The sequence below is a fragment of the Cryptomeria japonica genome, chromosome 2 (genome assembly GCF_030272615.1).
Source record: "Cryptomeria japonica chromosome 2, Sugi_1.0, whole genome shotgun sequence".
In the NCBI taxonomy this organism is placed as follows: domain Eukaryota; kingdom Viridiplantae; phylum Streptophyta; class Pinopsida; order Cupressales; family Cupressaceae; genus Cryptomeria; species Cryptomeria japonica.
Window position 1 is genome coordinate 481,513,982 of NC_081406.1, and position 21,715 is coordinate 481,535,696.

At 37.4% G+C, this 21,715-nt stretch overlaps 1 protein-coding gene across 1 annotated transcript in view; it reads right to left on the reverse strand.

Moving 5' to 3' along the window:
* Nucleotides 1-9,018: 9,018 nt before the first annotated feature.
* The window catches only part of LOC131050523 (mediator of RNA polymerase II transcription subunit 20a), a 56,140-nt gene continuing 43,443 nt past the window's right edge, over nt 9,019-21,715 (reverse strand). Inside the window, exons 4-5 of the mRNA XM_057984748.2 lie at nt 9,599-9,682; nt 9,019-9,429 (exon numbers count right to left, since the gene is read on the reverse strand). Of these exons, the coding sequence (XP_057840731.1) occupies nt 9,208-9,429; nt 9,599-9,682 (306 nt within the window). The 3' untranslated portion in view covers nt 9,019-9,207. The remainder of the gene's footprint in view (nt 9,430-9,598; nt 9,683-21,715) is intronic.

The following is a 21,715-nucleotide window of genomic DNA, read 5'->3' on the forward strand; positions in this document are numbered from 1 at the left end:
TCAGACTATCCTTAGCTGTCTCCTTCTCGAGTTCCTCATTCTTCTCCCTCTCAATATCCATTTTTTTTTCCTCATTAACCTTATCAACCTTCTTCGTCATTGGCTGGCTGTCGGCCTTGCCTAAGCTAGCACTGTGAGTAGGACTATCTTGGTCAGACACGTCCTCAGCTTCACCTTCCTCTGCTCCAACGTCCTCATCCTTCCAGCTATTCTCACTTCTAGACTCATCTGTTTCCATTTCACTGCCATCTTTTCCGGTATCCTCTATGTCAATCTTGTCCTCTTGGGTTTTCATCCCAGTAGCACTCTTGCTCTTTTTACTCTGAATGGACTCTTCCTTGCTAGGTCCGCCTTCCTCCAGCTTTCTCTTTCCTTTCCCTGGAGAAGCAGACAATCTCTTGTTTTCCTGAATAGCAAGGATTTTGCAGTGCTTATAAATGAGCAGAATGAGGCCACAATGAAGCACCGGGTTCGAAGGATTCTTGTTGTGTCTGTTGAGAGACCTCGACAAAGACCTGAAGAGGTAGTAGGGCAGGGAAACCCTTTTCTCATGGTTGAAGTGATTTAATAGCACAAAATGATAAGTGTGGGCCCTAGTAAAACGACCTTCCACTATAATGTATTTCATGATAGCATTCAACACAGCCCCAAATTTTAATAACCCCCTGTGGCTTTACCTATTTTAGCCCTCCCCTTCTCCTTTCGCAGAAAAAGCTTAACCGCGTTATTGGAAACTTTAAGATCTCTAAACAAATGGAGACCTGAGTGGAGCATACCTATACAGTCGCAATGAGGCCCGCATCCAATTTGAACCTCACACCATGGATTTTAAAAGACCCGTTACTCCAGTTTTCAATAATTTTGGAGACTACAAGATTAACCCTACCTTTATCGTAATCGACCAGCTTCTCCATAAAATTCGTCAGGGACCCTTTTTCTAGCTTCGCCCATACTTTTGGCATTTCCTTCCATTTGGATATGTTATCTAGTTCCTCCCTCCTTAGATCCCTTCCCATATTCAATTTCAAAATATCGCCTCTGTTCTTCTGCAGACTCAAAGCTTCCTTCTCGTTGTCTTTCAAAATTTTGAAAATATTAACCCACAAAGTGTGCAGAGGGTTAATATCTTTGATTACAATTCTGCCACTTTGCCAAGTAATCATAACCTTTCTATAAATGCATAAATTACTCATTTCAACTATCATAATTTTGTGGTCCTTCTTTCCTCGTGAATCTATCCTTTCTTAGGAGATCTTTAATACTAAAATTAATATTATCTTTCCCATGCCAAATAGTTTGAACTTCGGAATTAACGCCTAGGTTCGCCAGGCCATCCGCAACCAAATTTTTTTCTCTAAAGGCATGTTCAATAATGATAACTTTAAAGCTAGCAATAATTTTTCTAGCTTTAAAAATTATGTTTTCGATAGACCACGATGGCTCGGTTTCCCCCTTCAAGCACTTGATAATATTTAGTGAGTCTCCCTCCAGCCATAAGTTGTCATGATTTAGGTTCTTAGCAATAATCAAAGTATTCAGAGTTGTTGAAGCTTCTACATAATGACTGGTTTGACTACCCAGAGGACCAGCAACTGCCACTACGCAACTTCCAGCAAAATTCCTGACAATGCCCCCATAGCCAGCTTTACCCGGATTCCCCTTTGACGCCCCATCAAAGTTGGTCTTTATCCATCCCTGAAGTGGAAAGCACCACACCAGACCTTCCCTACCCTTCTCCTTACTGGATTTGGTAATAGAAAGGTTTCATCTATCATTAAAGTCTTCTTTAGCTGCTAAACCATGATCAGTACCATTAAGACATTCAAATATACCTCTGTAGATTTTATCCACCACAACTTCATGGTTAGCACTTTTATCCTTGAAAATCCTATTGTTGCGCTCCTTCCAGATGTTCCAGATGACATTAGGGAAAGTAAGTTTCCAAAGCTCCACAATCTTAGGGTTGGAATTAGGACAGTACCATTGCTGTCAGGACTCCCCTAGAGAGTTCAGGAAGACCCAACTCAACTTCCACCTACTAAAAATAATTTTCCAAATTTTCTAGCTAAAAGTACACTGGTGGAGAATATGACAAGCAGACTCTTCTTCCTTACAACAAAGAGAACACCTGTTAGGAAAAACAAATCCTCGCTTTTGAAGGTTGTCCAAAGTCAACACCTTATTTTGGATAAAGATCAAAAAAAGATATTAACTTTAGGAATTAACTTCTTATTCCACACTTTAGCCCAAATAGGAATCTCTTCCAGAACTTTGTTGTGGATAGCTACAGCCGAAGACAGAATAATTCCCATCCGAGGTCTCCCTCCAAATCAAACTATCCTCTTTATTGTCCCTCAAAATTTTAGAAGAAAGCAAAATCTCAAGAAACTTTAATCCCGAACATTGCTAGCTAAACTCAATCCAATTCCCATTTCTCCAGTAGTCTCTAACCAAACCCCCATGCCTGTTTTTGAACCAATCTTTCCAATCATTAAGGATTGGAATTTCCTCCAAAGGTTTATCCAGAAGCCATCTGTCTTCCCAAAATCTTATACTTCTCCATTCCCCAATTTCCACATTCTTCTAGCAGCAACCCAACTTTTAGCCGATTGAACTGCATTCCAAATTGCAGAACCTTCAACAGTAAAAGATTTATCCAGAAATTCTTCCTCAAAGGGTTGCATATGAAGATATTTCTTTTTCCAGATTAAATTCCACTCTCTTTCCTCCCCTTTCATTCTTCGGATTTGTTTTGCTAATAAGGCATTACTCATAGAGCTAATATTCCTTAAACCCAACCCCCCAGAGGCCTTAGGAGAACAGATTTTGTTTCAAGCTATAAGGGGAATTCTATTCTTGTCTTCCACTCCCGACCAAAGAAACTTTTTTTGGATTCTTTCAATTGCTTCCGCAAACTTTCTAGGGATTTTAAACAGACTAAGAGCATAAATAGGCAAGTTTTGGAGAGTAGCTCTAAGCAGCGTCACCTTGTCTGCTTGACTAAGGATAGCCCATTTCCAGCCTGCCAGTTTAGAGTCGAATTTGTCAACCAGCTTAATCCAGAAATTATCCGCAGGCTTAATACAAAGGGGAAGCCCCAAGTAAGTAGAGGGAACTTAGCAATTTTACATCCAAGAATTCTTTCAATCCTTAATTGTCTTTGAAAAGGGGTGTTGATGAAGAACAACGAGCTCTTATCCCAATTAATTTTTTGGCCAGAAGCAGATTCATAAATATCCATAACATTCTTCATATTTTTTGCTTCCCTAATAGTAGCTTCCCCCATTGTGATTGAATCATCAACAAACTGTTCATGAGTACAAGTAACATTGGACGAAGAAGGTTTCAGACCTTTGAGATTACCTTCTTCCACATTTTTAATAATAAATCTACCCAAACTTTCAGCTAAAATAGTAAACAAGATAGGGGAGATGGAATCCCCCTATCTTAGACCTCTAGTGCTTTTGAAGAAACTGGAAGGAGATCCATTAACAATAACAGTAGAGGAGGAAGTTTCCATCAATTGTGAGCAGAGCTGAATAACTTTTTCTCCAAATCCAAAGGCTTTCATAATCTTGAAAAGAAAATGTCAGTTCACTCTATCATAGGCTTTAGACATATCTAACTTAAGAAAAAAGCCCTGATTTTTAGCAGTCATTAGAGAGTGAATATTTTCATGAACTGAAATAATGGGATCCAGAATCTGTCTACCAGGGACAAAACCATTTTGCTGAGCTGAAATAATTCTGGGAAGAATATCCAGCAATCTAGAAGTAAGAACCTTAGACAAAATCTTGTAAACAAAATTACAAAGACTAATAGGTATAAACTTATTAAGAGAGTCATCTCCTGAGATCTTAGGAATTAAAACAATGAAGGTCGCATTCAGATCTTTTAAAAGCCTTCTAGAACCAAAGAATTATTTAACTCCTTTACAGATATCAGTCTCCACAATGTGCCAAAAGGATTGGAAAAAGAACATTGGAAAACCATCCGGACCAGGAGACTTATCTCCCTGAAAAGAAAACACTGCCTTTTTTATTTTCTGACTAGAAGGTATCCGAGAGAGATGTTTGTTGTCTTCCTCAGTCAAGGTGGAAGAGATAGCCTGCAAAAGGAGGTTTTGATTACTGACGTCTAGATCGTCCACTTCTCCCAGGAGGTTGCTAAAAAAATCCAGAGCTTCCTTTCTTATGTCATTTTCATTCGTTAAAATCCCCCTATTATAGGATAACCTGAAAATCCTGTTAACCGCCCTATGCTTAAGAGCAGTTAAGTGAAAAAACTGGTTTTTTTTATCACCTTCCTTCAAATACAAGGCTCTTGATCTTTGTCTCCAAAATGTCTCTTCATTAGAAATAATTGTGTGGTATTTAGACAACAAACCATTTTCAACAAATCTCAAATCTTCTGAAAGCCCATCCTCTTGGATTTTATCTTGGACTTCTTTAATTTCAGTCTTAATTTGGGCTTTACTTTTGAAGATATCACCAAATGTCTCTTTGTTCCAGATTTTGATTTTGGCCTTTATAATATTGAGCTTTTTGGCTGTTCTAAATAAAGTCGTTCCCTCAACCTCAGAGCTCTACCAATCAGCAACACAAACTTCCAGAAACGGATGGGATAACCACACTTTTTCAAATCTAAAAGGGAAATTTCTCTTTGCAGAAAAAGAATTGGCAGTAAAGGAGATAGGGAAATGATCAGATCCAATCTTAATAATAGACGCCAAAGAACAACTATACTTAGATAACCACTAAGGAGAAATCAAGGTTCTATCTAACCTTACTTGACTAAGATCAACTCCAATTCTTCTATTAGTCCAGGTATAGTTGATCCCTTGGAGATCCACATCCATAAGAGCTTGATCATTGATAAAGTCCATAAGAACTTGTTTACCATCAAGCTGCAAGGGAAGGCCTCACATCTTCTCATCCTCTTTAAGCGGTGTATTGAAATCTCCCATTATCATCCAGCTTTTATTAGCAAAATTTAATCTGTCTTCTGCAAGGCTTCTCCAATATTTAAATCTCTCAGCTTTGGTGTTAAGCACATAAACATTAGTGATAACCCAAACAAAGTTATCTCTAATATGTTCGAGCAACACAGAAGACCTATTGATTTCTGAAATGATTTCCTTACTTTTAATAGTTTTTTGGTTCCAAAAAATCGTTGTTCCTCGAGAGGCACCCTCCGAACTAGTTCCTATTACTCCATTATTTTTAAATATTATGATCCTTTCCACTTTATCCTTACACATCTTAGTTTCCTGAATAAGGACCACATCTGGTTTATGATCTCTTATAATATTACATAACACATCCTGCTTATGAGGGGCATTCAACCCTCTTATATTCCAAGAAATTATCTCCATACTTTAACCGGAGATAAAGCTGACTCGATGGAGCTCTATGTTCCATCAGCACGGTTCTTCCAACTTTCCTGTTCCCTTTGATTTTTTAGAGAAGGTCTCCCCTATTTTTTGTTGTGCCTTCCAACATTTGCATTTTTCTTATTCTTGCTTTTAGTTGAGATACCTCCATTGGGTCCTTCCTTTTTCGATTTCCCTTCTTTAGTGCTGAGAATCCTAAGATTTCCCTCCAGGGCCACCATTTCCACACTATTAGATGGGGTTTTGCATTGAAACGGCTTAGGGCTTCCATTGGTTAATAACAAAAGAGGCTCAAAATCCGAAATTTTATAGTCTTGCGCTTCATTAAAGTCTTCCCCGTTTGCTTTTGTATTAGATGAAGCAGAAGCATCATCATTGGAACTCTCCTCTACTTTATCCTAACTGACAGGCCCTCCCTTCTGGGCCTCTGAATCATGTTTTTGCGCATTTGCCTCTATCCTTTGCTCTTCTTCTTTGGTACTTTCTATTTGATTATTAGAGCAGGCACAAACAGGTTTTTCATTACTACTATTCGCATCCTTCTTATCCTCATTTTCCAGCTCAATCACTTCCTTATCAGGAACACGCTCTACTGGTGGGTCTTCTCTCTTATCTTTCGTTTTACATTTTTGTTTCAAACTGTTGTCACTCTTGCTATTCTTACTCTTCTTAAGCGGACAAGATTTTGCCCAATGACCCGACTTTTTGCAATGAAAACAAGCAAACGGGAGCGATTCATATTCAAATATTCAATCACTTGGGTCCATTTCCCCAATTTAAATATAATCTCTATAGATTGAGGCATATCCATCATTTGATTAACATTAACACAGATACGAGCAAAAACCAACCTTGATTTAGCAGCAGTCATAAGATTGATCGAGAGAAGTTCTCCAAAAGAACTCGCTATCCCCTTGAAGACTTCCTCATTCCAAAACTCCAGTGGGAGGCCCGGGAGACGCGTTCTCACAAGTGCCGACACAAAAAAGGACTCGTCAAGAGAAAGGTTTGGAACCCATTTCTGTAAAGCCAAAGTTGACTTACCGAACATCCATGGTCCTTCACATAGAGCTTTATCCATATCTTCTTCAGAATTAAAAGAAAAAGAAGAAAAACCTCTAGGCAAAGCTGCCACATCCACTTGACCCTTGAGAACCCATTTCCTCCTTATAAAATTCCTAACAACGTCAATATTAGGCCTAAAACCAACAAACCTTCCAACTAAGGTCATGGCTAATCCAGAGATAGTGAGATCAACCAGCTTATCCGGAACAGAAATAGCGACAACTTTTGTCGCAAGATCGGATACATTTTTAACTTCCAGTAGCCCTGATTTTACCAACGGCTTCACTCCAAAAAGCCAAGACCATTTTTTTTCCTTACCTCTATCATGTGAGTCCCCGATTTTGGAATCTTTGTCTTCCACCAATTTGACTGTCTCCTTGTCCCCTTCAGTACCCTGAGATGACTGGAAACCAGCCTGATTACCAGTTCCACCCACAAAAAGACTGCCATCCCCAGAAAATCTGCCATTCCCAGATTTGAAATTTGAAATTCCTGCTCGCCGCTCTCCTTGCCGCTCCGCTCCCATTGATGTGGTTTGCTCAGCAACTTTTTACATCTTTTTTTTTACATTGAAATGTTGCACAAATGCATTAGCTGATTTTGCATGAGCATATTGAACCACGACACATTGGCTTCTCAAACACACCTTTACTCGAGTGCATATTTTTGTTAATTTTGCAAGTAGCCTATAATCATACATATAATCCAAACACGTAGCATTTAAAGAACATAATTAGTCAATAGGGTCCCCCTTACCACCATACATTTCAAATTTGATGACCACAAAACCCAGTAGGAAAAGATATCCTCAAATATCTTAAAAGAGTTAATTATGCTTTATTTCACGTGTGATATCCTTCTTAGTGTTTAGATGAAATGTGAGAACAAGAATCTACGCAAGGATTGGTTGCAATGGGACTAATGATGGATGACAAGTGAACATGGCAGAAGTAACACACGGGAAGGTGGGTGAATGGATGTATTATTAGGAGAGCATGATGAATTTGTCTTTTGATCTATATACCCCGAAGCGCTTCCAATCCATGTGATTTTGTCATTAGCATGTTGTCAACGTCATACACTAAAAATCAGAATTACCATTACTATCAATAAAAGCAAAGTTCAATCTAACTCGAATGAGCAATATCATGCCTATCCATAGTGGCAGTATGGGCATCATATTGAACGATTCCTCATTAGGATAAATATAGCATTCAAATTTTAGACAGTAGACGTGTCAACTTCATTCATGCTCACTGTTGCAAAACTCGTACTAGAGTGCTATATCCAAAGCAGATATGCCTCTAATCCTTATATAGTAGTTGGATGACATTGTTAGTGCAATTCTAACCTTCTTTGCTACAACTTCTTCCTCCCTATCCTAATCATGATGCAAGGATGAAGTATAGACTTCCTTGAACCTAAATCAAGCCCCATGTTTGTTTTTTCAAAAAATTGTATGATAAAAATTCAAGTACACACAAGATAGAAGATGCATAATGTATAAATTACTAATTTTAATCCATGTTTGCTTTTATCTAAATGCTATTAGGTTGCTATTATGATCGAATTTTTAAAAATTAGATCGGCTCAGACAAAGTGAACCTTAAAATGGGGTAAAGTACTAAATTATGAGTTTGGTCTGAACCAAGGGTTAAGTCAGTTAAAAGAATGGAACAGGGCTGAGTTCACTAGAATTTCTCAAAATAAACACCAGAATGCTACAATTTCTTCCTTCCTACCCTAATCATGATGCAAGGATTGATGTATTAGACTTCCTTAGCCTAAATCAAGCCCCTTGTTTGTTATTTCCACAATTTGTATGAAAAGAGTTCAAGTATACACAAGATGTAAGATGCAAGATGCATAAATTACTAAAGTTAATCCAAGGTTGCTCTTAGCTAAATGCAATGCTCTTATGATTGGATTTTTGAATTAATCTCACCTAAAGAAAAGTGAATTGAAACCAGACATTAAATCAGACAAGAAGATGGAACAAGGCTGAGTTTGCAAGAATCTCTCAATATAAACACCAGAATGACACTTTAAACAAGGCTAAAGTGAGTGCAAAATAAGTGGGGAAAGGTGAAGTATGCATGTTTCTCCTTTACAGCCATATAATCTTTATCTACCCCTTATTATTTTGTAGTTTGACTTGTGTATAGTAACTCGTCAAACCAACAACCACCTCTCACCAATTCTTACACATAAGGAAGAAAGTAACAGATCTAATCTCAAAACTTTCACCTCATTAGAGTAATGCAGAATGATTCCCCTTGTCTCACTTATTTGAATGTAGGATAATTGCAACTAATGTGGTTTATGCTCAAAATTCTCACTGTTCAAACTCTCGTTTGTTTTTAGAGTAATATATCTACAAGTTAAATCGCTAGTTGAGCATTTTGTTAGGCTTGGCGCCAGACTGCCGATTTTCTCGGTCTTTTTTAATTTGACCTCAATGCCTTATGGACTCTCTTCTAAGTTTATTGTACATATATTTGGTATGTTCTCATCTAAAGCATATTAACATTAAAAAAAAATACAGCTCCAAGGAACTAGCGTTAAATAAGAAGTTACAAAGAATAATCTATTATTGTTGGGAAGATACAGTTTCCAATGGCAAAGGATGGAAGATAAAATTACTCTTGGAGTAGAACGGTAGAATTTAAATTAACAACAATCAGTTGATTTCAAAAGAATTTAACACATTTTTATAATGCAAACAAGCTAATCTTGAATCAAACAAAAAATCAATTTCGTGTAGACATTGCTTGAGCCATAGCACTACTGTATAGCACAGCTGTATGTTGCCAGCTATAATGATCTGAAAGATGATAATCAGCGAAGTTTGGATCTATGTTAAAAATGTGTCCAGATGGAGTCTTTGATGAAAGTAACTCTTGCCAAATCTCAAAAAATTCGTCCATAAGGGCACGAGTCTTTTCTAAGGAAGATACTGGTAGGTATTCAACCTGAAACACAAGTCAATTTATTTAGATCTGGTACAACTTCTGTAGCAAAGTCAAAAAAGCATCCAACCAAATTAGCATTTGCAACATGTTGGCATTATTTCAGATTGCAATGCCTATGTGATAATTTCAATAGTCCAAAAACAGATGAAAAAACAATATTCACAATGACCTCCATGACAACTGCCTTCAGAGTTTCACTTTGAGATACTTTGAACACTTTTAGTTGAAAATCTCCAAATTTGTATTGAAAACCCTGAAAGAAAGATCAAAGTCTAATGTTATTGCATGCAATTCACCGAAAATGTTTCAAATTAAATGAACTTTCCTATCAGTAACACTCAATAGTTTCCATACTAGTTACTTTACAAATATTAATCAGCAGAGGTAGTTTCCAACAACAATGTTGAAGAATCTGCTTATGAAATTTGCAAAGCTATTTTGATTTATTACTGATACTGCATCTTTTCCAGTTAATGCAGATAGCAAAATACACTTGGCTGCAACATGAAAGTTAATCACACAATTATTCTGTCTCACCACGAGGTAGAAGAGAGAACAGGGTTCTACAGGGCAACTGAAACAAGATTCTTACTGAGGCCACAAATGAAACTAACAATTATCTTAACGTCATCAAGAGAATGATGGAAATAATGTGATAAATAGTCAGCTTAAATAATAAGATGTAAGGGAAAATTAGTTGTATCTGAATGGTAGCTTTAATCACCAGATTCACCACTATACAAGACCACCTTCAACAAATTAATAACCAGTTCTTCCTCCAAAATTAATGCACAGCATTGACAATGACTCGTCTATTAGCTTAGACAGATGCTAGTCAACAGAAGTTACAGAAAACTGCAATTATGCTGAGTAGATAGGAAACTTAGGTAGTTTTTTGTTTTCTACTCACATCGTCCAGTTTGTATAAGATGTTTTCAAACTCAAGAATATACAGAACATACCATAAATGACTTCACCAGAAAGGATAAAGTCACCAAATGATTTTCAAGTATACATATGGAAAATCACAGTAACCTCTATAACTCTGAATCAGAAGCATCCGTATGTTGAAATTATAGCTAAGTTCGGATTACATGTAATTATAGCTTGTTATGAATATGTTTGTAACTTATGTTGGCTGCCTTCCTTGATTGATTCTTATATTATGCAATCTTCATGAGACTTGATTACCACAATTTTATATTAAAAATCAAGAGGGAGTTCCATATGGAAGTTTTTGAGAAAATATGAAGCTAGATGTGTAGCTCATAGTTAGAAGGAATGTAATGGACACCCTAGAATGCCCAAAAACTAACCCCACTGCTGATAGGAATTTAGTCAAACAGTTTGCAGCCAATTCCTTATTCCTCCGTTTAATGTTTCAATGTTTGTTTTTTTTTGTTTTAAGTCTTTGCACAGGTATGAAACCACATATCATGAACTAAAAAGAATTTACAATAATAGGCAAGCTGGAAATTGAACTACTACTGTTATAATATTATTTCCAGAATTAACAAACTCAAATACAAAGCAGGTTATTTTCAACTCACTAAATACTCCAGCATTTTGACATAATGTTCCAACAAAAGTTTCTAATTCTGCTGCTACAGTAACATGAATAGTGCCGCGTGAATAGTGTCAGGTGAATAGTACCGCGTGAATAGTACCCGCGTGAATAGTGTCACGTGAATAGTACCCGCGTGAATAGTGTCGCGGCCTGTAGCTGGAAATGGAACCAAATAATGCTGCTGCTTGTAGCTGGAAATGCAACCAAATACTGCTGCTGCCTGTGGCTGAAAAATGCACCCAATCTGCCTGTAAATGAAGCTGATCGCAAAGGATTCCAAAGGCCAAACCCCAAGGGAATGACGTCTAGAATGTCTCAAGAGAGGATAGACGTCCTCTAATGCCAAGAACGGATCTGCAACTCACCCACCAAATTCTTCTCATATTCAACCTCCCAATGAAGCCACAAAAGCTCCCTTTTATTCTTTCTCCAAGGGGCGACCCAACTCACTCAAACAATGTGGGATAAAACATGTTCAATATAAAACATATTAAAATATTCACTTATGTCTCCCTTGGTTGCCCCTTTTATTTTCACATATCTCCATAAAATAAATATTAAAGTAACACTTTAATATTTTACAATTAAATTAAATGTTACTTTAATAAAACTTCAGGCATTAAAATATATTAGCAATCGGACTCCGAATAGCGTGAGTGATAGCTCGTCGGAAAGCTCTCGCCAAGGAGTATCAAATCCAATCACCAAAACTAGCCTCCGTTGTGTCCTGCTGACTTACTAAAAATAGTAAGTATGCCTGAAACTAAGTAAATCAACTTCGTTTTGGCCCAAACTGGAAATGACTAGGCCAAAACACTCCAGGATCCCTTTAAACCCTTCGTTAGCCCTCGGGACCATGTAGAGCTAGGCTAACGCACATATGCTTGGTCAATCTGCTAGAGTGGGGACATTACAAGGAAACATTTGCTCTTGTTGCTAGATATACTAATATTAGAACCATTATAGCTAATGCTGCAGGCTGGAAAATATAAAGACTTTTTTCTTAATGTTGTCTATATTGAATAACTAGAAGGTTATGAGAATCAACATAGAGAATCCCATGTGTGCAGATTAAAGAAAAGCTCTTTACGGCCTCAAGCAAGCTTCTTGAACTTGGTATGAGAAGATTGACAAGTATTTGATTAGTTTAAGATCTTGCAAGAATGATGTTGATTCTAACCTTTACTTTAAAAGTATTTTTTTGGTGAAATGCTAATTCTGGATGATTTATTTCTAACTGATGAAAATAGTCTCATCTCTACATGAAGAAAGAATTAGCTTCAGAGTTTGAAATGAAGGACTTAGACTTAATGCATTACTTTCCAGGGTTAGAAGTATGGCAAGATCTAATGAAATTATTCTAAGTAAAGGAAGTATACTGAATAGATTTGGAATGATGGATTGCGAACCTATGTCTACTCCTATGGAAACTAACTTGGAGAAATTGAGTTCATTTTTGCAGATCCATCAGAGTACAGACAGTTGATTGGATCCTTGATGCATTTGTTATCAGCTAGTTTATGAACAAACCAAAGCATGTTCATCTTGTTGCAACCAAGGATATCCTGAGATATTTGCATAAGACAGTTGGCTACGAGCTGAAGTATCCAATCATCACTGTCATTTCCTTGGAAGACTACTTTGATTCTGATTGGGAAGAATGTATTATTGACAAGAAGGACACTTTAGGAATCTGTTTCAGGTTGGGTTTAGCCGTGATCTCTTCTGCCAGCAGGTATCAGTCCTCAATTGCATTGAGTACAGCGGAAGTTGAGTACATTGCATCAAGTGTGAAGCAATGTGGCTTCACAAAGCTTCTTGCTAGGTTGTTTGGGCAACCTTGGGAACCCACAATCATTAATTGTGACAATCAGAATTGTATTAAGATGTTTGTTAATCCTGTGTTTTATGACAGGTCAAAACATGTGGAATCTCATTATCACTACATTTGTGATATGATACAAAAAAGTGCAATTCAGCTGAAATATGTTAGCACTATTGCAGTTGTTCTCACCAAGCCTCTTGCTCGAGTGAAGTTTGTGTACTTCAGAGAGAGACTTGGAGTTGTGGAGAACACAGCTTTGGCTGAGAGGGAGTCTCAGTCCTAGTGATGCATTAAGTTGCATCTTCCACCCTCTGTGGGCAATGCAAGGTGACATTGGATCCTTCTTTGGGAGAAGATTGAGGTGAAAAACCTCCTCCACCCTCTGCGGGCAATGCAAGGTGGAACCACCCTCTGCGGAAAGCAAGGTGGTAGGTTATTCTTCTCAATAGAGAAGTTTTGAGGTGTAAGACCTCTTCTCACCCTCTGTGGGCAATGCAAGGTAGATCCATCCTCTGCGGGCAATGCAAGATGGATATCATGAAAGTTCATGATGTGTATTTATATATTTGTGTGTATTCATTTCTTGCAGGTGTGCATAATAAAGTTTTGAATCCATCCTTTGTGGGCAATGCAAGATGGATATCATGGAAAGGTCCATGATGATTTGTTATTTGGCTAGAATCCTCCCTAGCTAAGAGGGAATGTCGAAATTATAGCTAAGTTCGGATTACCTATAATTATAGCTTGCTATGAATATTGGGCAAGACCTATATAATGTAACTTGTGGATAGTACAAGACCTATTGAATGTAACTTGTATTAAAACGTGTTGGAGCTGACCTATATTAAAATCACTTGTAACGTGAGGGCCATTTCAGTTTTGGCACCAACCTTAAAGCATTGAATTGTAATTAAATATGTTCTTCACGCAAGCCGACTTGGGAGAATTAAAAGGCTAAGTCTCCTATATACAAGGCTATCAATCATTGTATGACACAACACACTCAAGCGAATTACTTCTCTAATCTGCAAGTCATCTAAGTATTCAGCGAATCCTTCTAAGAGATCAGCAAATTCTTCTTGAAGACAGCAACCATCATCTAGAAGACAGCGAACACCACTAAGTGACTGCGAACTGGTTTCAAGTGGCAGCAGTCATCATTTGAAGATCAGCGAACTATTCTTGAAGGCCGTGAACACCATTCTAGGATCAGTAAACTTCATCCCTGGGACAACAACTTTTGTATTGCAGATAAATTCATCATTTCAGCATGCCCTAGGTTAGAAGTATAACTGTGATTAAGTTGCTGTTAAAGAGTGAAGCTCATTGTAAATTAAATTGGTGTTGCCCAATAAAGATCTGAGATTAGTGGCTGGGTTTTTCACCTCCAAGAGGGAGGTTTTCCCAGGGTATCTGTGTGTTTTGTGTTTGTTCTTCATTGCATTCTGATTTCTGTTGTTTATTGTTTAATCTGATTGCTAAAATTAACACCGTAGGCACCTAAAAGACTGAAAATGTTGCCATTCGCCTGATCCAAACAGAAAAATAAAAAAAAATGATAATAATAGTTGGTTTAGTATAAGAACATCTCTGCAATAAACCTCTTATTAACAAAGCATAACAATGACTGTTTCTAGTAGTCTTATGACCATTTTCATGGACGAATCAAAATGCTAAAACCAATCCATAATAGGGTACTTCTTAACAAAAGATTTGGTGCTTACAAAAAAATAATACATATCTTAATATGATTACACCTACCTAATAGCAGGAAAGAATTTATTGTGTTTATCATAAATCTGCATTTATCCTGAATCCTGTACAGATGACTGCACAGATAAGAGAAAGAATACTATCGCAGCTCATAGGAATGCATGTTTACTTGGCTACCATCCTCAGATTGAAAATTCACCAAACAAAATATATAGTGGAGGCAGTGCATATGCCAACAGTTGCTGTTGGATGTCAAAATATGCTGTGATGTTTCTTGTAGGAAGTTCCTCCTTTTTCTCAACTTCTGATTTCAGAATCACCACATCCAGTTTTCTTTCACCCATTGCATTCTTCTGTTGTGTGTTGCATAGTGCTGACCCCTCCTTGCAAGAAGAAGCACAGTTCTCTTTCCCTTGCAAGTCAAATTTTGGTTGTACAAGACTACATTCATGGAAAACTAAGATGGTCAGCCCGTTAGGAATATTACATCATTATTTCTTAGGTTTGTTAAAGTTTGCCTATTATATTAGTGGTATGAATGTTGAGCTGTTAACACAACTCGACATAATAAGGGAAGTAGTTTGGGGAGTTAACTAAAAATTAGGATATGAGAATCCTATATATGTGGATGTAATTCACATGATGAGAAATGAAAAATAGAATTATATTATTATAATATTATCATATGCACTCAGAAATTTAATATGGTATCAGAGCAATCTGATAATGTTTGTGCCTGTAATTCTTTTCCATTCCGATTTGTCTGAGCATCTCCTACCAATTAGTGGCTGAGTTGGGCACCATTATTATGTGCCGCTTAGTGTGGTTTTTGTAATTGGTGAATTAAAGTTTGTTATGAGAGTCAGATTGTTGTGGCTGCTATTGTGAGAGCTGGAAGGAGCATTTACTCCAGAATGCTACATTCCATATGGTTCTATCGCTGAGGACTCGAACTTACTCTCACAGACGCAAATTCACAATCAACCATCCCTGCTAATGTGTCTGCTGTCTGTGTGACAATCTATGTGGGAAAACAACTGTACGAGTTTGTGATCAGAGCAAGCACAGTGCAAGTCTGCAAGTTTTTTTTGATGATTTTTTCAAGTTGCCCATGCTATATGTCGAAAGTTTGAGAGATGCACAAGGTCTGTGAAAAGATCTGGAGAAGGCTGTGGGAGAAGACGACTCTACTGCCTAGATTATTGCCTGCTGCGCAAAAAAGGTCATCCAAGATTCCTCCAGAATTACATGGGCAAAATGAGTGACTAAGTGCTTCCCCTTATGCGTAACTGCATGGAATTCAAAAGGCAGTTTAGATATTTGTTTTGATCTTTGGATTGAGCTTAACGCCTCAGAATGGTTTTGATCTTTGTATTTGACTCTCATGCTTGCCCAAGTCATCCAAGTCATCGATTTGAAAGCACGCACTCTTCTAAGAGTCAAATGTAAAAGGAAGAAGGAACTTGGTCTCATACTGCCTGGGATTGAATTCTCGTTCTTGAGAATACCTTGTCCCTGGTGCGTGCAGAATTTGTTTGTTTTCTAATTACAAACAAGTGATTCTTTGTGCCACAATTGAAAATTTAGAAAAAAAAAAGTTTAATGATCGGAAGTGGTAATGTTTTGGAAGGGATGTTCACTACACTGCCTCAAATCTTTCTGCATTGTTACAAAATTTGCATGTAGAGGCCAAAGATTCCCAAGGATTGATTCAAAGAGAATAATATATAATTCAAGAGAGAGGTTAGAAGCATATAAATTCAAGGATTTTGTCATTGGTCATTGACTCTCTTGAGGTAGGATATTGCTTAATTGATAGTTTTCTTTTTATTATTCTTCTAAATGTCAATAGGGTTTAGCTTAGCATATTGTTTCTAAGATCAGGATGCTTCTATCATAGAGTTAATATGTATGTAAATTTGTAAAAGTGTTGATCATCTCATGGTGTATTATCGGTGGAATCCGGCACCTTCAACTTTGATTTGATCAAGAGGGCTTCAAATAGTGTTTTTTGAATGGAGAAGAATAGCATATTGATAGAAAAATTTGAAGGTTTAGAATTCCACATGTGGCAAATCAAGTAACAGTTGATCCTTATTGAAAACGATATGTGGGATATAGTAAGTAAGCAACAACAAGGCCAACTAATGCTGATGGAAGTGCAAAGTGGACTGAAAAGGATCAAAGAGCAATAGCTTTGATTGGTCTTGAACTTTCAGATGCATACCTCCACCACATTGACTTATCAAAGACCTCAAATGAAGTGTGGGATAATTTGAACGCTTTGTTTGAATCAAAAGCATCAAGTGCAAAGATGGACTTAAAGCAGAAATTGTTCAGGCTGAAAATGATGGAAGGTGACAACATTGTTCAACATATCAGTAAGTTTCACTCCCTATTTAATCAACTAGCTGGGATAGATATTTTGTTAAATAGCATGCCTCCTAGTTATGGAAATACTGTTTTCACATTAAACAAAGTAGATGCTACCCTAGAAGAAATGATATCTACTTTGATTGAAGGAGCTAAGAAAATTGATTCAACTATAGATGAAACTGCAATGTATGGAAAAAATAGGCCTAACCATTCCTCCAAATCTAGTTCTTCAACATCAAAGGGAAATTATTTCCTGAAAAATATATTTTATGCTACTATTGCAAGAAGAAGGGACACATTGTTATAAATTGCACTCAGCATGCCAAGGATCTCCTTGATGGCAAGCTAAATATAGATAAGGCATTGGCTGCAGATGATGATGAAGAATGCTTTCATGGGGTGGCTACTGAAGACCCTCAACACGAGAATAGTGACGAGGAATATATTTTCTAAATTAAATCAAAAGTTTGTATTTGTGATTGGATATGTTTGTCCCCAATCACTATTGTTGGTTGTTTGTGAATGGATGTGTTTGTCCCCATTCACAAGATGGTGTAAGTGATTGGATGTGTTTGTCACCAATCACTATCGTTGGTTGTGAACAGATGTGTTTGTCCCCATTCACAAGATGATGTAAATGATTGGATGTGTTTGTCCCCAATCACGAGAGTTGGTGATTATGATTGGATGTGTGTGTCCCCAATCATAATTGTTGTGAGTAGATGTGTGTGTCCCTGTTCATAACCTTGATCTTGGATAGATGTGTTAGTCCCTATCCTTGGTTCCAAGCGTAGATGTGTTTGTCCCTATCCTTGGATGAAAGTATACTGAGCATAGTGAGGCTAGTTCCACTATTGCTTGTCCTAAGTAGATGAGTATGTCCCTCCTCATATCTTATGATGAACTACTGAACGTGGTCATCAAGTATTGTTGGTCCATTATTGGAGAATGATGAAATATGAGGGGGAGTTAGGAATATTGCATCATTATTTCTTAGGTTTGTTAAAGTTTGCCTATTATATTAGTGGTACGACTGTTGAGTTGTTAAAACAATCAACATAATAAGGGAAGTAGTTTGGGGAGTAACCTAAAAAATAGGATAAGAGAATCCTATATGTGGATGTTATTTGTATGATGAGAAATTAAAATAGAATTATAATATTATCGTATGCACTCGGAAATTTAATACAACCTTGATGAAAAACTTATTTCCAAGAAGGAATTCATGCCATTTAGCCAGTGCACGTAGGATGGCAATCATCCCCTTACTATATGTGGACATTTAAGAAAAACTAACACTCCCTCTTTGGCATCAAATCCAGTCCCTCCCTCAGTATTAAACTTCCCTTTTGCCGGGGGGTTGGTCAAAATATATGTGACCTACAAATATGAGGGAACATACTTAAGAACAACTACTGCTTCCTGAATTGTCCTTGAAGAAATGAAATCAAATTTCTAGTGCAACTTTAGTTGTCACAATACACAATTGCCAACTCCAACATCTAATCAATAACTTCCGCTATCAGCTCTCAAGGCTAGATAACCTGACAACTAGCAAAAAAATGTTTCCATGTACTGTCTTTGTTGAACTCAATGCCATAGTTGCCTAATTCCTGTAGAACCAAGATATCGTACCTGATCCCAAGCTGGAACAAATACTAAAGTACTCTTCCTAGCACTAGCATCACCTATCCAATCCAAAACCACAAAGCCATGCAACATCAGCTCAACATCTCCAACATACTTCAACCCATAACGAATTGTGTCCTTCAAATATCAAAGCACATGCTTTGCAGGAGCCCAATGAAATTTGCCTTAACTCAACCATGAAATAGCTTAATGCAGTTATTACAAAGCAAATATCACATTGACTATTTACCAAATACATGAGGGAACTTACCAATTGCCTGCACACTAAAGGATCCACCAAATCTGATTCTGAGTTTTCTTTCAATTTCAGATTCAGAACCATTGGAGTAACCAAGGGCTTATCATCCATCATCTAAAATTCCTTTAGAATCTTTACTATGTATTTCCCTTGACCATGGAAGATCTCACTTGTACCCTACCACACCTCGACTTAAAAAGTAGTGCATACGGCCAATGTCCATCATCTCAAACTTGGAGGCCAACTCTCCTCTACCATGCTATAAGCTTCTCATTACTTCTTATAATGATCACGTCATCCACATACAAGACCTAAACTAACAGATCAAATTTATCAAATATATGGTAAGGTTATGATTTACAACAGTTCTAATGAAGCACGACTTCAATAAGTACCAAGCACATGGTACTTGCTTCAACCCATGCAAAGCTGCCTTCAATCTGCATTCATGGGTCTCTCGCCCATGCTAAAGTTTGCAAGGCACAATAACACTGCCTGAGAGTATACGGAAAGAAATAGATCATGCCCCTATAATTGAATGTGGCATCATCAACAAGCTTCATTTGTATACCTGCCTCTTGCTCTCGGAGTCTATCAATATCCTTATCAAATGTCATGTTCAACACTCCACTGTCTGCATACCATCCTACACTAAAAAACAGTGTTGTGGAAAGGCATGATACCATGAAGAAGATTGTCTCAAGCATTGGACGAACGCTTATCCATTGTTGGGGCTTTTGCAGTACCTGCAAACTGCTGCTGCTGCTGCTTGCCCTGCCCCTTCTCATAGCATTGAGAAGCATAGCAGCCATTCTTGTGGCATTTGAAACACTTGATATGGATCAAGTTTTTCTTCCCTTCTGAAAAGAACTAGAATCTCCTTCTTCCTCTTCTAAGATTTCTCAGGCCGTCCTTGTTAGTGTGACTGTGAACAGGGGTATTACCTATCTGGTTTCCGCTTTGCAGTGTAAACAAGGCACATTATCTAACTAGTTATTCACTAGGTTCTATTCACACATGTTGCCATGTTAAGTTTACTTAGGAGACTATGAATCTTTCTAAAAGTCTTAGGTGTTGTGTGATCTTATCCTTAGTTGTCTCATATCATAGGATTCAGATATTTGCCATGATCTTGTCTAATCCTACCTCTCAACCTTGCCTTTATAAGCAAGGCATCATATGTACATAATGCAGTCAATTGTATCAATATAATTATTTTAAATTCATTATTGCAAATCTATGCTCTTATTTTTCTCTCTTGTAGAAGGAAGTTTTGGATGCAGGTGATCCTAAGAGCTTGAGTCCTTGAGTGACTCTAACACTCCTTTCTTATTCCTCATCTTCTCAATGAGAACTAAATTCTGACTCTCTTCCACTCTAGCTGAAGTAATTTCCAATCCTGTTTCCTCTTGGATGAAATCATCCCAAAGCTTCTATCAAGAACCATCACTCTAGTATATGTATTAGGTATTAGTTAATATTGGCTAAGGCACATATATTGCTTAAGTTGCCCCTAATGCTAAACTAAAATAATAGTATTTAACCCACATGTACGGGGTAGTAGTGGCTGGATTTAGTTAAATTTTATATATTGTATTCATCCCATGTATGAGGTAGCAGTAGTTGTCTTCAGCTAGATTCTATATATTGTAATGACTTATTAAATGTAAAGCAGCTTGAATGTATAATATTTGTGGAGCTGTTGCTCTATTGGAGGATTGCCCCTTCGAAGTGGTGTCACAAGCATTAATATATTATGATTTTCATACATCTTTATATTTTCCTCAGAATTGAGCCATGTTATTGCATATTATATTTTGCAAGATCTTATTCATATCAGCAGGTTCCTTGCAAATGGTGTCAAAACTCTTTCTCAAGCTCCTCCTTGGTGACCCACCAACTCTTTTTTGTGACACAATGCAGAGAAGTTCCTATGATGGGTTAAAAGCCTCTTGCAAGATAAGATGTAAGTCTTGATTGACTAACTTGGAAAGTACTTGGGCTTAAAATCAGCCCAGAAACTCATTGCAAGGAATACCCAAGAAACCCTCAGGTAGTTGAAATCTAAAGGGAATTTGGTAAAGAAAAAAGAGTCAAGGCCCCACACCGGATACTTTTAGTAGGAATTTTTTTAATCTGCGGCTGGAATATTAACTACTACTCTAGAGGGAAAATTGTTTATACCTAGATAGCACTACTCTATCCACCTGATTTTGTGGCTTATGAGGTTTTACCTTAAACCCCTACAACACCATAATATTTGGGCCCTGGCTCTTCGAAACAGAGTTTTGCAAACAACAGTTTCCATTCACAATTGTTGAAAGGAGTTTGTATAGGCAGTTTACACAGCCGTTAACAGTCTAAAACTTTAAGTACAAAATCTCCCAAAATAGGAGGATTTTGGTAGTTCGGTCTAAATAATTTTCCCCTATGGTATTATCTATAAAATGAAAAAGCCTGGGGAAAATTTTCAGAGCTTATGGCTAAGTTTGCCCATTGGAATCGTCCCTTTGAACTCATCACATTGGTCTATGTTTCTTGTAACCCAACAAATTGTTATCCAAAAGAAACACCACACCTAGCAAAGCAGATCCAACATTGAAGCTGAAATAACCAATTGGATAGATTGAAACAGAGTATTAACCAAGGAAACTTTTCCTAGTGGAGTGCTACACTTGATTAATAGGTCAGGTGGTCTAATTTCCAATCCTACTACAATTAATCCAATCAACATAATTCATAGGATAACTGTAAGGGCCCTCCAAAGCCCCCAAAGATTGATATGCCCAAATTTCATGGGGGCAGAACTAATACGTGGTTAGGAATGATGGAACACTACCTCCATGTTTATCAAGTTCTAAAAAATTAGTGTCATTCTAACTAGCTTTGTTTTAGATGGAGTAGTAGCCCAATGGTA